This window comes from Pinus tabuliformis, chromosome 8 (genome assembly GCF_031772625.1).
Source record: "Pinus tabuliformis cultivar Carrire ecotype Pingquan chromosome 8, CPIR1, whole genome shotgun sequence".
NCBI lineage: Eukaryota > Viridiplantae > Streptophyta > Pinopsida > Pinales > Pinaceae > Pinus > Pinus tabuliformis.
In genome coordinates this window covers 24,563,646-24,578,939 of record NC_142294.1, presented here as the reverse complement: position 1 = coordinate 24,578,939, position 15,294 = coordinate 24,563,646, and the positions used below count along the sequence as shown (strand labels likewise).

Genomic DNA, 15,294 nt, shown 5'->3' with positions numbered 1-15,294 from the left:
TGCCCATAAGTGTCCATGATAAGCAAACTACAATACTCAATTACCAAATGACAAGGCATACCTTTAGGTTCGAGAGGCCCACCTTCAAACATACAATCATGACAGATGGGTGAGGGACCACATGGATGGCTCAGGTGGCAGAAAAATGGCACAATAACCTAGTTGGTGGTTGCAAGGGGATACTAGCTACCTATTGAAGACCATCTTCAAGAAAAAAAAATTCTCCTAGGGATATCACCCACAAAATGGTGGGTAACAAGCACCAATGAAGAAGCCTTAAACCAAAATGCAATCAACCATCAAATCTACTAACATCACAAGATAAAGAGTAAGTGATAAGATTCCTACCATCCATTGGTTAGGTGCTCCAAAAATTTTGTTGTCGGACTAACCAAGTAGTGGAGATTTGTTCACAAGGCCTCTTATGATCAAAACCATCTAGAGGTTGCAAGCAAGAGGTAATCAGCCTCAATTAGTAATGAAACAATGTCTCTGATAGCATTATGTCTAAGGTGAAGGAGCAAAGTGATAAATCTTTGGTCTCCATACTGTGTGAATGTTCATAAAAGAGTCATGAGAATCTTTGAACAAGGAATGAAAATCACCATTGATCTCAAAATATATAGGGTATCTATATATATAATGTGTTAGTTTTTGTAGCATTAGAGGGCAATGAATTGCCCGGCCTCGAAAGGGGTAATCACTACTATATTATACACATCATGCTCTTGTCCTTTAAGAGCCGAGCAGTTAATCAAAGAACATTCGTAAAAAGCAAAAGGCATATAAAGAAAGGTGAAAATATAAATGTCGGGGCACCTCATGTACCACGATTGCTCCCTCCTATACATTATACCCAGGTGTGGGCTTCCCCCTTATCTAGTTGCCCCTATGCCCCACTATGTGACCCAGGGTTGCCCCTCCCATTCCCTATTCCATCTCCCATATTTGTCACTTGCCACCCCCATTAGAAGGGTCTACTTTGGACATATTGTCCCCTCTAAGGGCTGAAACCACCTAATAAGGTACTTGGTTAGCCCCCTTTGGAGTTTGGAGACACTAGCACATGCCAAAGCCCGCTACGGAAGGGCATGCCATTATGAAGTGCCCACATTGTTATCCATGGTTTGTAAGCTCCTTTACCGATTATTCTAATGACTGATTGTACTGGAAGCCTAAGGGATGCATTGGATCTTATGCAAGATTGCAGATGGCTTCTATTTGGGTTTGGCTTCCCTATATGGGATCCTGACCCCCAGAGGTCCACATTGGCACATGTAGGGTGTGCATAGAGACCCATGGGCCTCCATAACAGCAAGCAGCACTCCAAAAATCTTCATGGATGTTCAGAGACAACTAGCGATCAACGTTTGGGACAATGGTGACATGATTGGTACATTATGCCCAGCAGGCCCCCACAAGAGCCCCACACCCTTGGCAAGTGTCCCAACACTTGTACGATGTCATAGAAGCATTCATTCCACCGCTTGGACCATTACAGAGGATCTACAGACATCTCTAATTCATATGGATACCGATGGGTTCATTGATGTGCCCTCAGACCCACTGAGAGCACCACAAATCTACTACTTGGAGAACAAGGGGTCACCCCCTTGTCCATCATATTCCGAGGAATTTATTCCTCAATATGGCACTTCAGGATGTTATTGAGCCTTTGGAGGGCCCTAAGACATGCATACATCATTATTTGGCCCCTTGTGAGGCTTGTTATTACATTATGAGCTAGTATGGTGGGCTTGTCACCATTAGGGCTTATTATTTGCACACCATTTTATCATTAGGTGCCCATAAGCTAATTTGAACTCCTTAGGAGGTTATATATTGATGTTAGGTACACTCATTTGTATCATCACTTGACTTGGGATCTCTCTAATCATAGAGAATTTAACACTTTTTCCTTGCTGGATTTTTTTGGAGATGGATGAATTTTGATGTATGGATTTGAGTTATTTCTCTTGTCTTGGAGCTTTATTGAGCAAACAAAATGTTGGTTGGATATACTTTATAACATTGTAAGTAAATTTTAGTCCTATTATTCTTGTTGTTGCTTACTGCTAAAATTAAGGCTAGTTGTTGCATTATTGAAATGTGGAATTGAGCATGTTTTAGCTAATTTAATGTACGGGCCAATGTTATATGAATGAAATATCTTAGAGATTTATTTATTTTGAGAAGCTTGCATCATTTGCTTTCAAGTATAAATGCTTGACGGTCACTTTTCTTTTCTTTCTCTCAACGTTGGATGAAGTTGACTTTCATAGCCTCCTTGATCAAGAAACCAAATTCTTACTCATCATTATCCTTGACTCCATATCCCCAAGTGAGCTAGGCACTGATCCCTCAAAAGGGGTGATCATTTTAACCCTCTTTTTGCCATTTTCCCCCTTTTTCCCCAAGTCTAGCCCCATTAGGTCACCTAGGACATCAATTTCCCGGGAATTGACCCCAGGAAAACTTCAATCTCCTATATGCTACTACATTGGTGGGTTCCCTCCCTCTCCTCCAAATTTGAAGCAATTCTACCAGTGGAATCTCCAAGAATCCCAAGCCCTAGCTCTAGGATCAAATTTTTCCTAGGCATCCCCAAGGCTAGACCTTAATAGGATCAACTCAACCTTTTGAAGTAAATATTCTTGTTTGGTCCTTTCCCCTCACCTCGTCCAGGATAGGAACATCATTGGTTGTTGCATTCCATCCCCGAACCTGGGTTGGGTCCACTTGGCCCCATGTGGTCCCGCTTCTCAATAAAGATTATTTGTCAAAGACCATTTAGGAATCCAAGTTTCCCAAGGATTATAGGGATTGAGAACCTTATTTATAAGCCTATCCCTTCTCCCTTATCCCTCCAATCCACACCCCTTACCCCCGGTGGACCAAGTCCCTTGCTTAAAGAGCAAGCAAGTTCCACTCTTTACTCCATCCTTGGGAAAGGGTTTTCAAGGTCACTTCTCACCTATCCATTGCCATATACTTTACAAGTGAATCCCTACACTATCAGGACTCCTCCCATCGGTGAAAGTCTGTAAAGAGCAAGACGACTTAGTTGTGGTGACAGTGGGATAAGCCTCCACCGTTGCCCTTAACCTAGGGGTCGCCCTCTTAGGAACCCCTTTAGGTCCCCTTGGTAACAAGTCCCTAACCAACTTTCCCCAACTCGTTGGCCAAATGAGAGGTACTTCCCATGAGTCCCAGACTCTATGGGTAGGATGTGTGTCGGGGGATGAGAAGGTGAACCTCTCATCCTGCTCATATGCCATAGGAGAAGGTGAACCACTCATCCTATGCATATATCAATCGTAGGGGAAGGTGAACCACTCACCCTACATACATGTGTCCGGATAGGGGAAGGTGAACCACTCACCCTACACACATGTCAACCATAATGGGGTATCACAAGGGAAGGTGAACCACTCACCTTGTATCCAACGCACCACTAGGGGAAGGTGAACCACTCACCCTATGGTCGCTCATAGCTAGCTCCAAGAAGTGCCCCATGCCCCCAGGAGCTCCCAGAGCTCTATGTCCAACTCATACAGGACCCTCATAAGAGGGTCGTTCCACAACTCCAAGTCTCTCTTGGAAGGTTAAGAATTTGACCTTCTCGAGAGGCTTCATGAGAATGTTTAAACTTGCTCATCTGTCCTGATGTGTTGGAGCCTAACTGCTCCCCATTGTACCATATCCCAAATAAATTGGTACCTAATAGCAATATGCTTGGAATGGTCGTGGAACACGGGATTCTCTAATAAACAAATCCCACTCTGGTTATCCTAGAAGATCACGGTGGGATCTAGCACGTGCTCAAATAGCTCACTGAAGAGCTTCCTCAACCAAACAACGTCACAACAGGCCATACTTGCAACAATGTATTTAGCCTCAATGGTGATTAGTGCAATTGATTTCTGCTTCCTGCTCATCCAAGATATAGAGGCAAATCCCAAAGAGAAGCAGCATCCAGACGTGCTCTTACGATCCACCACACTGCCATCCCAGTCAGCATTTATATATCCATGTAGTCTCAAATCCCCAGTAGTGTATCTCAGTCCATAATGGATTGTGCCCCGGAGATATCTCAAGAGAATCTTGGCAACAATCCAATGAATGTGATGAGGCTCAACCATATATTGACTCAACGTGTTCACAACGAAGCATATGTCAAGACAGGAGTTGATCAAGAACATCAATGCCCCCACAAGTTGATGATACTCGGTAGGGTTCGCCAGTCCGGGCCCAGCAGCACTTCCACATAGCTTCTTAAAGTTGAGTTCCATTGGAGTAGTCACATACTTGCAGTCCACCATCTCACATCTCTCAAGTAACTTCACAATATACTTTCCATAAGAAAGGAAAAACTCACCTTGCTTTTGCCAGACCTCCACCCCTAGGAAATAATGCATCAGTCCTAAGTCCTTCATCTCAAACTCGAAAGCCAACTCCCTCTTGCATTGATAGATGAGAGGGTCATCACCTGTCAAAAAGAGATCATCCACATAAAGGACCAAAATGAGAGGTTTTTCCTTTTCAACCTTGAAGTATAGATTTGAGTCAGCATCGCTTCTCGTAAATCCCAGCTTCATAAGATAGTTATCAATCCTCCTCTCATACCAAGCCCTAGGGACTTGCTTCAACCCATAGAGGGCTTCATTCAACCTGCATACATGTGTCTCGCGATCTTGAACCTCGAATCCCTCGGGTTGTTCCACATACACTTCCTCCTTAAGCAAACCATGCAAGAAGGCAATTTTGACATCCATATGGTGAGGGTTCCATCCTTGCGAGGCGGCAAGGGCTATGGTCGAATGAATGGTCGTATATCAGGCAACTGGTGCAAATATCTCATCGTAGTCTACTCCTTCCTTTTGAGAGAAGCCTCGAGCTACAAATATGGCCTTGAATTTCTCAGCATTCCCATCAGCTCCATGTTTGATCCTGTAGAGCCCTTTCGAAGTGACCACAGACTTATCCTTGGGTCTAGGAACCACATCCCAGACATCATTCTTCATGATCGACTCATACTCCTCGTTCATTGCATCCTTCCAAACTTGTTGCTTCATGACTTCTTCGAATGTACAAGGCTCAGATTGTACAATGGTACGCATGGCAACTAAGTACCCTTGGTACCTATCCGACTTCTTGCTTTCACGAAATGTCCCCCTCGGGGCAATGTGTTTCTCGGCATATTCAAGAGTATCTTTGAGCCATAAAGGCCTTTTCCTTGAAGTAGAGGGCTCACAAGGAGGTGGATCAATGGGATCCATCAGACCTTCAACATCGGGCATCGGTTCATCGGACGAAGGTTCATCTTACTTTTCTGCATCAGCATCATCATTGGCCTTCCTAGGAATAGGAAGATCTCGAATCTTTCTAAGAGCGGAATCTTCATCGAAAGTGACATCATGACTTAATTCCACTTCCCTTTGACCAGGCACAAATTTATATGCCTTCAAAGTTTCACTGTAGCCCACAAATGTTCCTTTCTTCCTAGATGCATCTAGTTTGTTTCTTTTCTCTCTCAATACAAGAAAGTATACGGAACAACCAAAAATTCTAAAATGAGAAACATCAATTTTCTTACGGTGAATACTTCCTTGGGTGTCTTGAAGTCCAAATCTTGATGTGGGCATCGATTTTGGACATACACAATGGTGTTGGTAGCTTCTCCCCATAAGAACTTCAGAAGACCTTGATCATGAAGCATAGCCCAGGGGCTTCAATGATAGTACGATTCTTCCTTTCGGCAACACCATTTTGTTTAGGAGTATAAGCAGTTGTAGTCTCCCTCTTAATGTCAGCTTCTCTACAATAGTCTTTGAATTCATTTGACTCATATTCGGTCCCATTATCGGTCCTCAATATTTTGATCTTCTTCCCTGTTTGATTCTCGACCAAGGCTTTGAAAGAGTGGAACCATTTGAATACTTCATCCTTCTTCTTTAAGAAATAGATCCATGTCTTGCAAGAGAAGTCATCCACAAAAATAGCATAATACAAATATCCACCCAAAGATGTCGCAAGCAACATACATGATAGATCATAATGGACCAATTGAAGGATATCAGTGGTTCGAGTCTCACTTGAGGGGAATGGTCCCCTTATATGTTTTCCAGCTTCACATCCCTAACAAACACCTTCATGATTTAAGTTGAATTCGGGCATCCCTGTGATCATCTTCCTTACATCAGACTTCCTAGAGAAGTATCACAAGTCATTGCTCCCAACAGACTTCCTCCAACCTGATAAAGACCTTCAACCCTGAATCCTAGATTGAATGCATCTCTTGGATTCCTTTGCCAAAGATGAACATTCCCGTCAATGAATGACACCTTAAAACCTGTGTCTTCCATCGCAAACCAAATGACAAGGCATACCTTTAGGTTTGGGAGGGCCACCTTCAAACATACGATCATGGCAGATGGGTGAGGGACTACACAGCTGGCTCAAGCGGCGAGGAAGTGGCACAACGAGCTAGTTGGTGGCTGCAAGGGACTACTAGCTGTTGGCTAAGGACCATCTTGGAGAAAAAAAATCTCTTAGGTATATCACCCACAAAATGGTGGGTAACAAACCCTATTCATCTCCCCGTGTTTCCATTGGGTCCACGTAGGGTTAGCCTCCCCCTCCCCTTGTCCACACCTTGGGTCGAGCATGGAACGATGCTCGGAGGTTAATGCAGCTAAAAAGAAAAGAAAAAGCATAAATTGGCCACTCTCAACCGGAAATGTACCATAAAATGCAAAAGATGGTCGGGACATACAAATTTAGCACGTGGACAAAAGCCAAACATGAGCTCTACCCTTTATCCATGGTCATCACCCCGATTCCTATGGGCCCTAGATGAGCCCCCTTCATCATTAAGGAACCCATGATTGTCCCAACCCCTGGTGGCCAATGAACTGCCCCACCTTAAGGGTATCCACTGCCATATACTACACATCATGCTCTCATCCCCTGGAGCCCTAAGCAATTATGAAAAAAAATCAATCAGACGCAAAAGGCATATGAAGAAGGGTGGAAAAACAAAGGTCAGAGTAACTCATGTACCATGATTTGCTCCCTCCTATACTCACATACCCAAGTTTGGGCCTCCCTTATTATAGCTACCCTTGTACCATGACATTTGGTCTGGATGAATCCCTTAATCCCCACTTTGTTCCATTACTATCTCATTTGCCACCTACTGCTTGAGAGATGTACCATGGACATGTCAACCCCCTTTAAAGGTTGAAATTGCCTAATAGTGTCCTTGATTAGCCCCTTATTGAGCTTAGAGACACTTGTACATGCCAAAGCCCACTATGGAAGGGCATGCCACCATGATGTGCCCCATTGATTCCATGACTTATAAGCTCTTTTACTTGATTATTCTAATGATTTGTTGTATTGGATGGCAAAGAGACACATTGGATCTTATGCAGGATTGCAAGACGGTCTCACGGTCTCCATATTGGGCTTGGTCACCCTATACAAAGTCCTAGCCCTCCAGAGGGCCACATTGGCACTTGTAAAGTGAGTGTTGAGAACCATGGGCTCCAACATAGCAGAGAGCACTTCATAGATCCCCAACGCCACTCGTTGATTACTCGTGTTCCACCTTTTGGATGAGAATGATGCACGTGGTTCACTATGCCCAACCGGCTCCACACATGCACCATACACTTGGCAGATGTTCCAAGGTCCAGAGGATGTCTCCCACTACAGAGGGAGGGCTTATGTCATCATCCTAGCCCTTACAGATGGTCTACAAGCATTTCCGATAAAACATTCTAAATCATCCAAGACATTTTTTGATAAAACATTCTAAATCAACCCAAAAAGCACTACCATTAATCTACGAAAAAAACAAAAACATTTTTTTGTAAAATAGAATGAGGGTCACAAGAAGAGTTTTACATACATTCACAAGCTCTAAATCAAAGGTCAAAATCATCTCCAAATCAACTTCGATAAAGAACCAAATCTAGATTTTGAATCCATGGAATAACAAGTCCAAATCAACAAAAAAAAAAAGCAAATCCAAGAAACAACCCATGGAACTCTTTCCAAATCCTCCCAAGAAAATTTCTGATAAAACATCCTAATCAACCCAAGAAGCACTATTAATCACCACAAGAATGAAGCTAAATGAATAAATGCCAAATTCTTCACAAGCTCATAATCCATCAAAGGGTTTTATACAAATGGGGGGGGGCATCATTAATTAGAAAGGGGAGAAGTTTTGAGCTAAATTTTGGGTTTTAGTTTTTCTTTTTTTCTGTTTTTGCTTTTGCAAAGTTTTGTGGGCTTGTTGTGCACTATTAAAAATACATTCACTTCAAATTGAATTCATGAATTCCACAAAAACCAAATCAATTATGGATTTGGGAGGCCTGTTCCAACCTACCAATTCAATTTGCACATGACAACTTGCAAGTAAACTCTTGATATATCTCACTAATGAACACTTACTTTTTTTTATTTTTTGCATCTAAAATTTTGAGATGAATACATGTATCACATTGATGGGGCTTAGAGTTCTCATAGGAATCTCTATTTTTACAAGGCAACTCTATTTGTTGCGTGAAACTGGCACATCCAATTCACACAGAGTAACTTGGAAACCTTGCTTACATCTCTTTCTACATGATTTTTCAACATGAAAAGCACAATGAATCCAATTGTACCAACTCTTACAGAGAATATTACTACAAAACTAGAACATTTGAAACCTTACAAAAGGCATCAAGTGTTTATATACCACAATAACACAAGAATGGAGCAGTCTCAATGTGAGATGTTATTGCCTTGGATAAGGATGCTATATGGTAGATCCATATTAGGCCCACCTGTGATTAGTGCTTCTAAATTCTTAGGTTGAAATTGGTCGACAAACTGTGAAATCAAGAAACAAATGCCAACAACATTAGATGATAACCAAACACTAGATATGGAGCTCATAATGGATGCAATGGATTAGTAGAAGCAAGCCTGCAAGGTGTGTTGTGACATGGTGAGCATGATTGTGAGGTAACAAGTCATATGTTAAATAGAGCGCAGTACTTAACAAGAAGCAACCCCTTCAATGAAACAAAGTGACACAATGTGTCCATCATCAACACTCTAATTAGTACTATAAAAACAAATAACATCATATTCTTCATTCAAAATAAAATTTTATTCTTTCTAAATTCATGATACAATGGACAACTAGCTTTGTGGGACATCAAATACAAAGTAAAATGTTTTGAGAAGAAATGATAGACATCTCATCCATAGGTTTTAGCACTCTCGATAATATTCAAAGAGGCATCATGCCTAGCAATTACACTGAACAATGTATATTCCACAAAATTCCCTCTATGATCGATCAATTGGTGATGTTAACAGTCAAGTAATCTTCTGAATCAATGGGTCAAGGATTATCACTAAATTCACCAAAAGGATTGCCCCGTGAATTAATTTGATAATGGACTAATCAAAATAATATCTGGTAAATAAAATTCAATAATTTGTTGTACATATGCACTTCAAGAATGATCATAGATGCTACTTTCCCTGACATAACATTGTACGAGATTTAGATTATGTTGTGAGAAAATATGATAGCACTAAAAGGAAGTTTTCAAATTCAAAATTTAAAAACTTTATTATAACAATAATGCTTACTTCGATGTTGCCAATCGATTTGCTTACTATCCAGCTTTTGGTAAACCACTTCTTTGCTTTATCATACTTGCAGAGATTGTAGTAAGCTTCACCGATCTCGAGCAAGGCATCACTAAGCTTCTCCTTGTCCACTAGCTCTTTCACAATATTCTTGCTTCTTTTAGCAAATTCAAGATGCTGCATGTAAAATGAAATGTTATCAGAACCCACAACCATACTCAAAAAAAAATAGCAGAAATAGACCAGCATTTTCAAGAAAGCACTTAAAGCAGTGCACTGGGCAATCCCACTGAGTCTTTTAAGTATATTGGTAAAACATGGAATCAATTAAGCAAGAATCGTACCTTGGGCCATGCTTCAATGTTAATTGCAAGCTCAATCAATTGCTTTAAAGATTTGTACTGCTGGAGCTGGAGCTGATACTTTCTTTCTGCTGTAGTGGCTATCATAGTACTAACACTACGAGATAGCTTCTTCAGGTGTTGTTCTTCTTGAACCAAATCATTCATAATCTTCTTAGCTTCTTCGGTAGTCTGGATGTTGATTTTAATATTTTGCACCAGGGCATCTTCATCCTCCAAATCATGTGCAATCCTAAGAGCCTTATTGTAACATAAAAGTGCATCCTCATACTTCTGCAATTTATAATGTATCAAACCCAGATTGATGAGGCCATTGGCCTCCCCTTGAGGATGAGGAATGTTCTGACAAATTGCAATGTCAGTATTTACATGCTCCTTGGCCTTTTCCCATTCTTTTTTTTCAATGTAGATACGACCCAGGTTGTGATGAAGCCTAGTCCGTCCTTCATCGTTGTCCCCAACTTCTTCCTCATCACAAATCCTTAAACCGTCCAACAAAACCCTCTCAGCCTGTCTGTAGTCTTCCAAATAAATTTTCAGCAAGCCCATATTATTATATGCATCCACAAGCTCCTTGACAAAGGATGATGAATTCCTACTGGGAGCATCCTCCTTCAGAGTGCGAGCTAAATCCATCGAAATGTTTAAATAATTCTTAGCATTTTCTAGAGCAGAATAATTACCCTCGTCTTTTTCATAAATATCAAAGAAAGTTCGGCCAAGCTGTGTGCTGGCTCGCTGTTGCTCCACCAGGTCATCGACCTCTTGCGCAAATTCTAGATGCTTTTTCTACAAACCGACAAAAAAATCCATTATGATTAAATTCTACTATAATTATTTTCAAGCTTTTCCCAGCAATTTTCAATTAGCTTCGATTTTGATTCCAAGAAAAGTGGTCCTATAAGCCAAGTAGGTCTCAAAGGATTTTGTAGATAAATATGGACACGATTTTCTATGGAAAGGGTTTTCATTACCTGGTAAATAAGGGCATCTTGAAATCTTTCGAGACGCAAATACATTTCGCCAATGGACTGGCAGGTGGGCATGAGCTGCTTCTGAGGCAAGTGTTTGAGTGAGAGATCGTAGTCAATACGAAACCATTTGAGTGCTTCAACATATTCTCCTCTTTCTTTCAGGAGATGACCCATCTGATTGGCCCATCGGGCTTCTTCTTCGTGGTCTCCTCTGTTCTTGGCATCTCTGTAACCTGCTCTCGCCATCTCCAGGTCCTTCTTTCCCCGAGCCATGTTGAGGATATGATTTTTTTCTCCTCCACAAACTGATCGAAGATGCGCTGCAACGTTCGCTAAGATGCGTAAAGTAATTTTAAACTTATCTCCTTGGCAATATCGTCAAGAGTGTCGTTCCTGCCTGCGTTTATATCCAGAAATAGTGACTGGTCCTGTCTTGCAAGACTTCGAGCTAAGGAAGGCAAGCATTCATTCCTTTAAAGTTTCAAAGAACCGACTAACTTGTATATGGCTTGATGAACCAGTAAGGTCGGTTAGAACGCTCGCCGTAGCCTCTGGCATAAGTATCCCATCTTTACACATCCTTGGTGAAAGCCAACTGACAGTATTTCTTCATCTTACATAAAAGTCGATTAAACTAAGTCCCGCATTCATTGAATTTCCCGCCAAATTAAACTTTGAATGGCGGGAGAACAGTGGTTTCTAATAACGAGCGCCCCATCCGTTTCTCCCTCGTTTTTTCAATAATATGGTGTGGGTTTGTATGTTCAAAGTCATTCAACCAATAAAAGTGGAAGGATTATATTTAAGTTAACCATTTATAGCTGAATTTGAAAGTTATAAATATAACATTTCAATTATATATAAATGAAACTTACAAGGATTACATTTAAGTTAACAATTTATAGCTGAATTTGAAAGTTATAAATATAACATTTCAATTATAAATATAAATGGAACTTAAAATATATAATAATAATAAAAATATAATGTTGTTTCAAAAATGTTTGGTTATTTAACGTATTTAGTATGGATTTAATGAAATAGTTTAATTGTTAAATTTTCATGATTACTGATTAGTGTATTTTTTTTAATATATAATTATATTCAGAGGGTTAAAATTTGCACAATCTCTTTTAATATTGGACCAACTCAATCTTGGAGCTTGTTAACACTCATTAATTATATGCTTAGAGTATATATTTTTCAAGAAGGTTTTAGAATGTAGATGTAAAAACTAGATAGAACCTAGAGGCTATAAGAGAGCCTCCTTTATGTTTGATTATGCATATTAGTTTGGGCATTATATTGAACTTATAATGTTGTGATTATCTTTTATTATGCAACAAGTTGCTTACCTTCCACATTTGCATCTACTTGCCCGATTTGTTTATGGAAGATTAAAGAGAAAAAAGATTGAAGACTTGTGGAAGAGCACTTGACTGAAGAGAACCTTAAGATGAACACACCTAAAGTAAAAGGACTTATTACCCACCACTAGTGGGTGACCCCATAGGATTTTTCCGAGATTTGTCTTCAGCGGGCAACCAGCAGCCCCTAATAGCCACCAGTGTAACTGATATATTGTGCCACTTGATATCTTCTCCTTGAGCCAGTCATGTGTCCCCTCACCCATCTATTGACAGTGTATATTTGAAGGTGGGTCGTCTAATCCGAAAGGTATTTTTTTCATTGTGCAATCAAGTGCTTATGTTTGTTTTTCCTTGGGCACTAATGGGTATGGATTATTGGGTTACTTGGAAGAAGGAAGGGTTTTGACTGTAGTCTTGTTCCCTCACTTTAAATGGGGGGTTAATCCTCAATCCTAGTCTCGTGGGATTTCCCCTATTAACTTATAGCCTCGAGATGGGCACTATTTGGGAAACCTTGATTTTGGTAGAACAATCATTTTTTCCCTTTTCACATTTTTCACTCCCCTATGCACATTACATGCCCTATTTCATCATCTTCCCTCTCTGGGTCCACAAGGCTCTGGTACTCCCACTCCCCTTGTCCACACGCCTGGGTCAAGCTTGGAAACGTTGCCCCAAAGATTGATGCAGCTAAAAATTTGATAAAGGCATAACATGGCCACAAGCAAGAAACAAAAGAAAATTAGTATAAAATGCAAAAGATGGTCGGGACATTATATTAGCACATGAGCAACAGCCAAACATGAGCTCTACCCCTTCATTATGGCCATCACCCTAGTTCTTAGGGCCCCATGAGTGCCCCCACCTCATTAAGGAACCCATGCACATCCCAATCGTTGGTGGGAGATGAATTGCCCCACCTCAAGGAGGTAATCACTGCTTATATCATACACAACATGCTCTTATCTCTTGGATCCCTGATCAGTAATAATAAAGAAAAGGCAAGAGGCAAATGAAGAAGGGTGGAAAAACAAAGCCAGAGGTAACTCATGCACCACATTTTCTCCCTCCTACATATATACACCCAAATGTGTGGACATCCCTCATCATTGCCTCCCTTGAACCTATGGCATTTGGCCTTGAGACCCTTATGTCCCAATCCACCTCGTCATCATCACTTGGATCTTTCTCTTGTAAAAGACTTCACACTTTTCTCTTGGACACTAGTGGAGACTTTAGATGCATTTCAATATCTTTGGAAGCTAAAATTTCAATCTTCTTTGGAGCTACATCTTGATTTATGGTTGGATATATCTTATTGTCATCTTCTCGTGAATAAAATCTAATGTATGGAATTGTTGCAACTAGTTAATGCTATTGTACCCTAATTTGTTGAATAATATCATTGTTAAAGGTTATTTGGTTGGAAATTGCATATGTCACTCATTACATTAAAATAGATGAATGTTCCTAATGAATGGAATTTTGTTTTTATCTTCCATCAAAATCCATAAATATTGAGTGGGTAAATGTTAAAGATTGGTTGTTAGGGCATCACTCTTTAGCCTCCTTAGAGACAAGTTTGGCAAATTTTGAATCATCGTAGACTCCATAGCCCAAGGAATTAGGCACTGGTCCAAGAACATTGGTGATCAATCTCTCTTTTCTCTCTCTTATCTCCTCTCAAAAATTCCAGCCTCTCTTTCCTTGGACATCTATCTAGGGCATCTAGCGAAATTATTTAGAGGGAGAATTTCAAATGCTGATCAGATAGAACTCTTCCTTTGCATCTCCTCTAGAGAATCTCAAATTTTGGTGGAATTTACACGGTTATTTCTCCATAAATTTGTGTGCCCTAGGTGTGCCCTACAAGGGAAACCTAGTTAGTTTTATTTGGATAAGGTGGTCTTCTTGAAGGTCATATGAGCCTAGTATTTGGTGGAGTAAATTTCAAGAGACCCTTTCCTCTATCTTACCTTGACCTAGTGAATACTTTGGAGGAATTTCTTCTCACACATATCCCTAAAAGCCCTAAGCCTAGAGTAAGCCCTTGTTAGGTCTCTGAAGAGGAGCAAAAGACCTATTTGAGGTGTCAAATATTTTCATAGACTTCTTAAGAGGTCCTATCTCTCCCTTAGAACCTTAGCTCTAGGCATACCTATCATTGTTGCATATTTTAAGCCCTAGGTCTTGATCTCCATCTTAAGTCTTTCTTGGAAAGCCTTTAGATTCCTTAAAGCATTGAATAATTGTTGTCTCTCCTTGAATGGACTTAGTGGAATCACTTCACACATAGATCATCAATCCTTCCTTTTTCAAGTGGTTCCTCTCCCATCAAGACTCCTCCCATCGGTGAAAGTCTGTAAAGAGTAGGGGACATCAATTGAGGTGACAATGGATCTTTATCCCATTGTTGTCACTTGGTCTAGTAATTGTCCCATAGGTTGCCCTCCTAGGGCCTTGTTAGGTTGTGTGGTAACATGACTTAGAGGAATTTCATCACACAAACATATGGATCAGTTGATGTGAATATTTTATTCTTATAATAGGGACTCCCCCACCCCCTCCATGTATTTACTTATACTGATCTAATGTCACTTTTCATGCATTTATCTTTAATTGATCATCCATAACTTAGAATGTTGCTATCTTATTTAATAAGTTGAATCTAGGGCTTTTGTCTTGTAGAGTAGGTAAATGGTTTTGCTTATCTTGGTGCAAGTTGATTTGATCCATTTGATTCTCCTCCTCTTAATCCTTCGATTCAATAATTTCTTGGAATACTCTTCAAAATAAGTGTGATGTAAGCTCTTCCTTTTCCCTTTTTCCAAAGCCCCAGTGTAAATAATCTATTAGACAATTGCTTGGAAGGCTAAAATTCCATTTTTTTGTTGTCTAATCCAAATTGGATCATTATTATTTTTT

At 40.3% G+C, this 15,294-nt stretch overlaps 1 protein-coding gene across 1 annotated transcript in view; it reads right to left on the bottom strand.

The window, feature by feature from the left end:
* The window catches only part of LOC149233960 (protein TONSOKU-like), a 220,193-nt gene extending 208,625 nt beyond the window's left edge, over window positions 1-11,568 (bottom strand). The window contains exons 1-3 of the mRNA XM_089368106.1: window positions 11,000-11,568; window positions 10,008-10,814; window positions 9,664-9,840 (exon numbers count right to left, since the gene is read on the bottom strand). Of these exons, the coding sequence (XP_089224232.1) occupies window positions 9,664-9,840; window positions 10,008-10,814; window positions 11,000-11,272 (1,257 nt within the window). The 5' untranslated portion in view covers window positions 11,273-11,568. The remainder of the gene's footprint in view (window positions 1-9,663; window positions 9,841-10,007; window positions 10,815-10,999) is intronic.
* Between the last annotated feature and the right edge of the window lie 3,726 nt (window positions 11,569-15,294).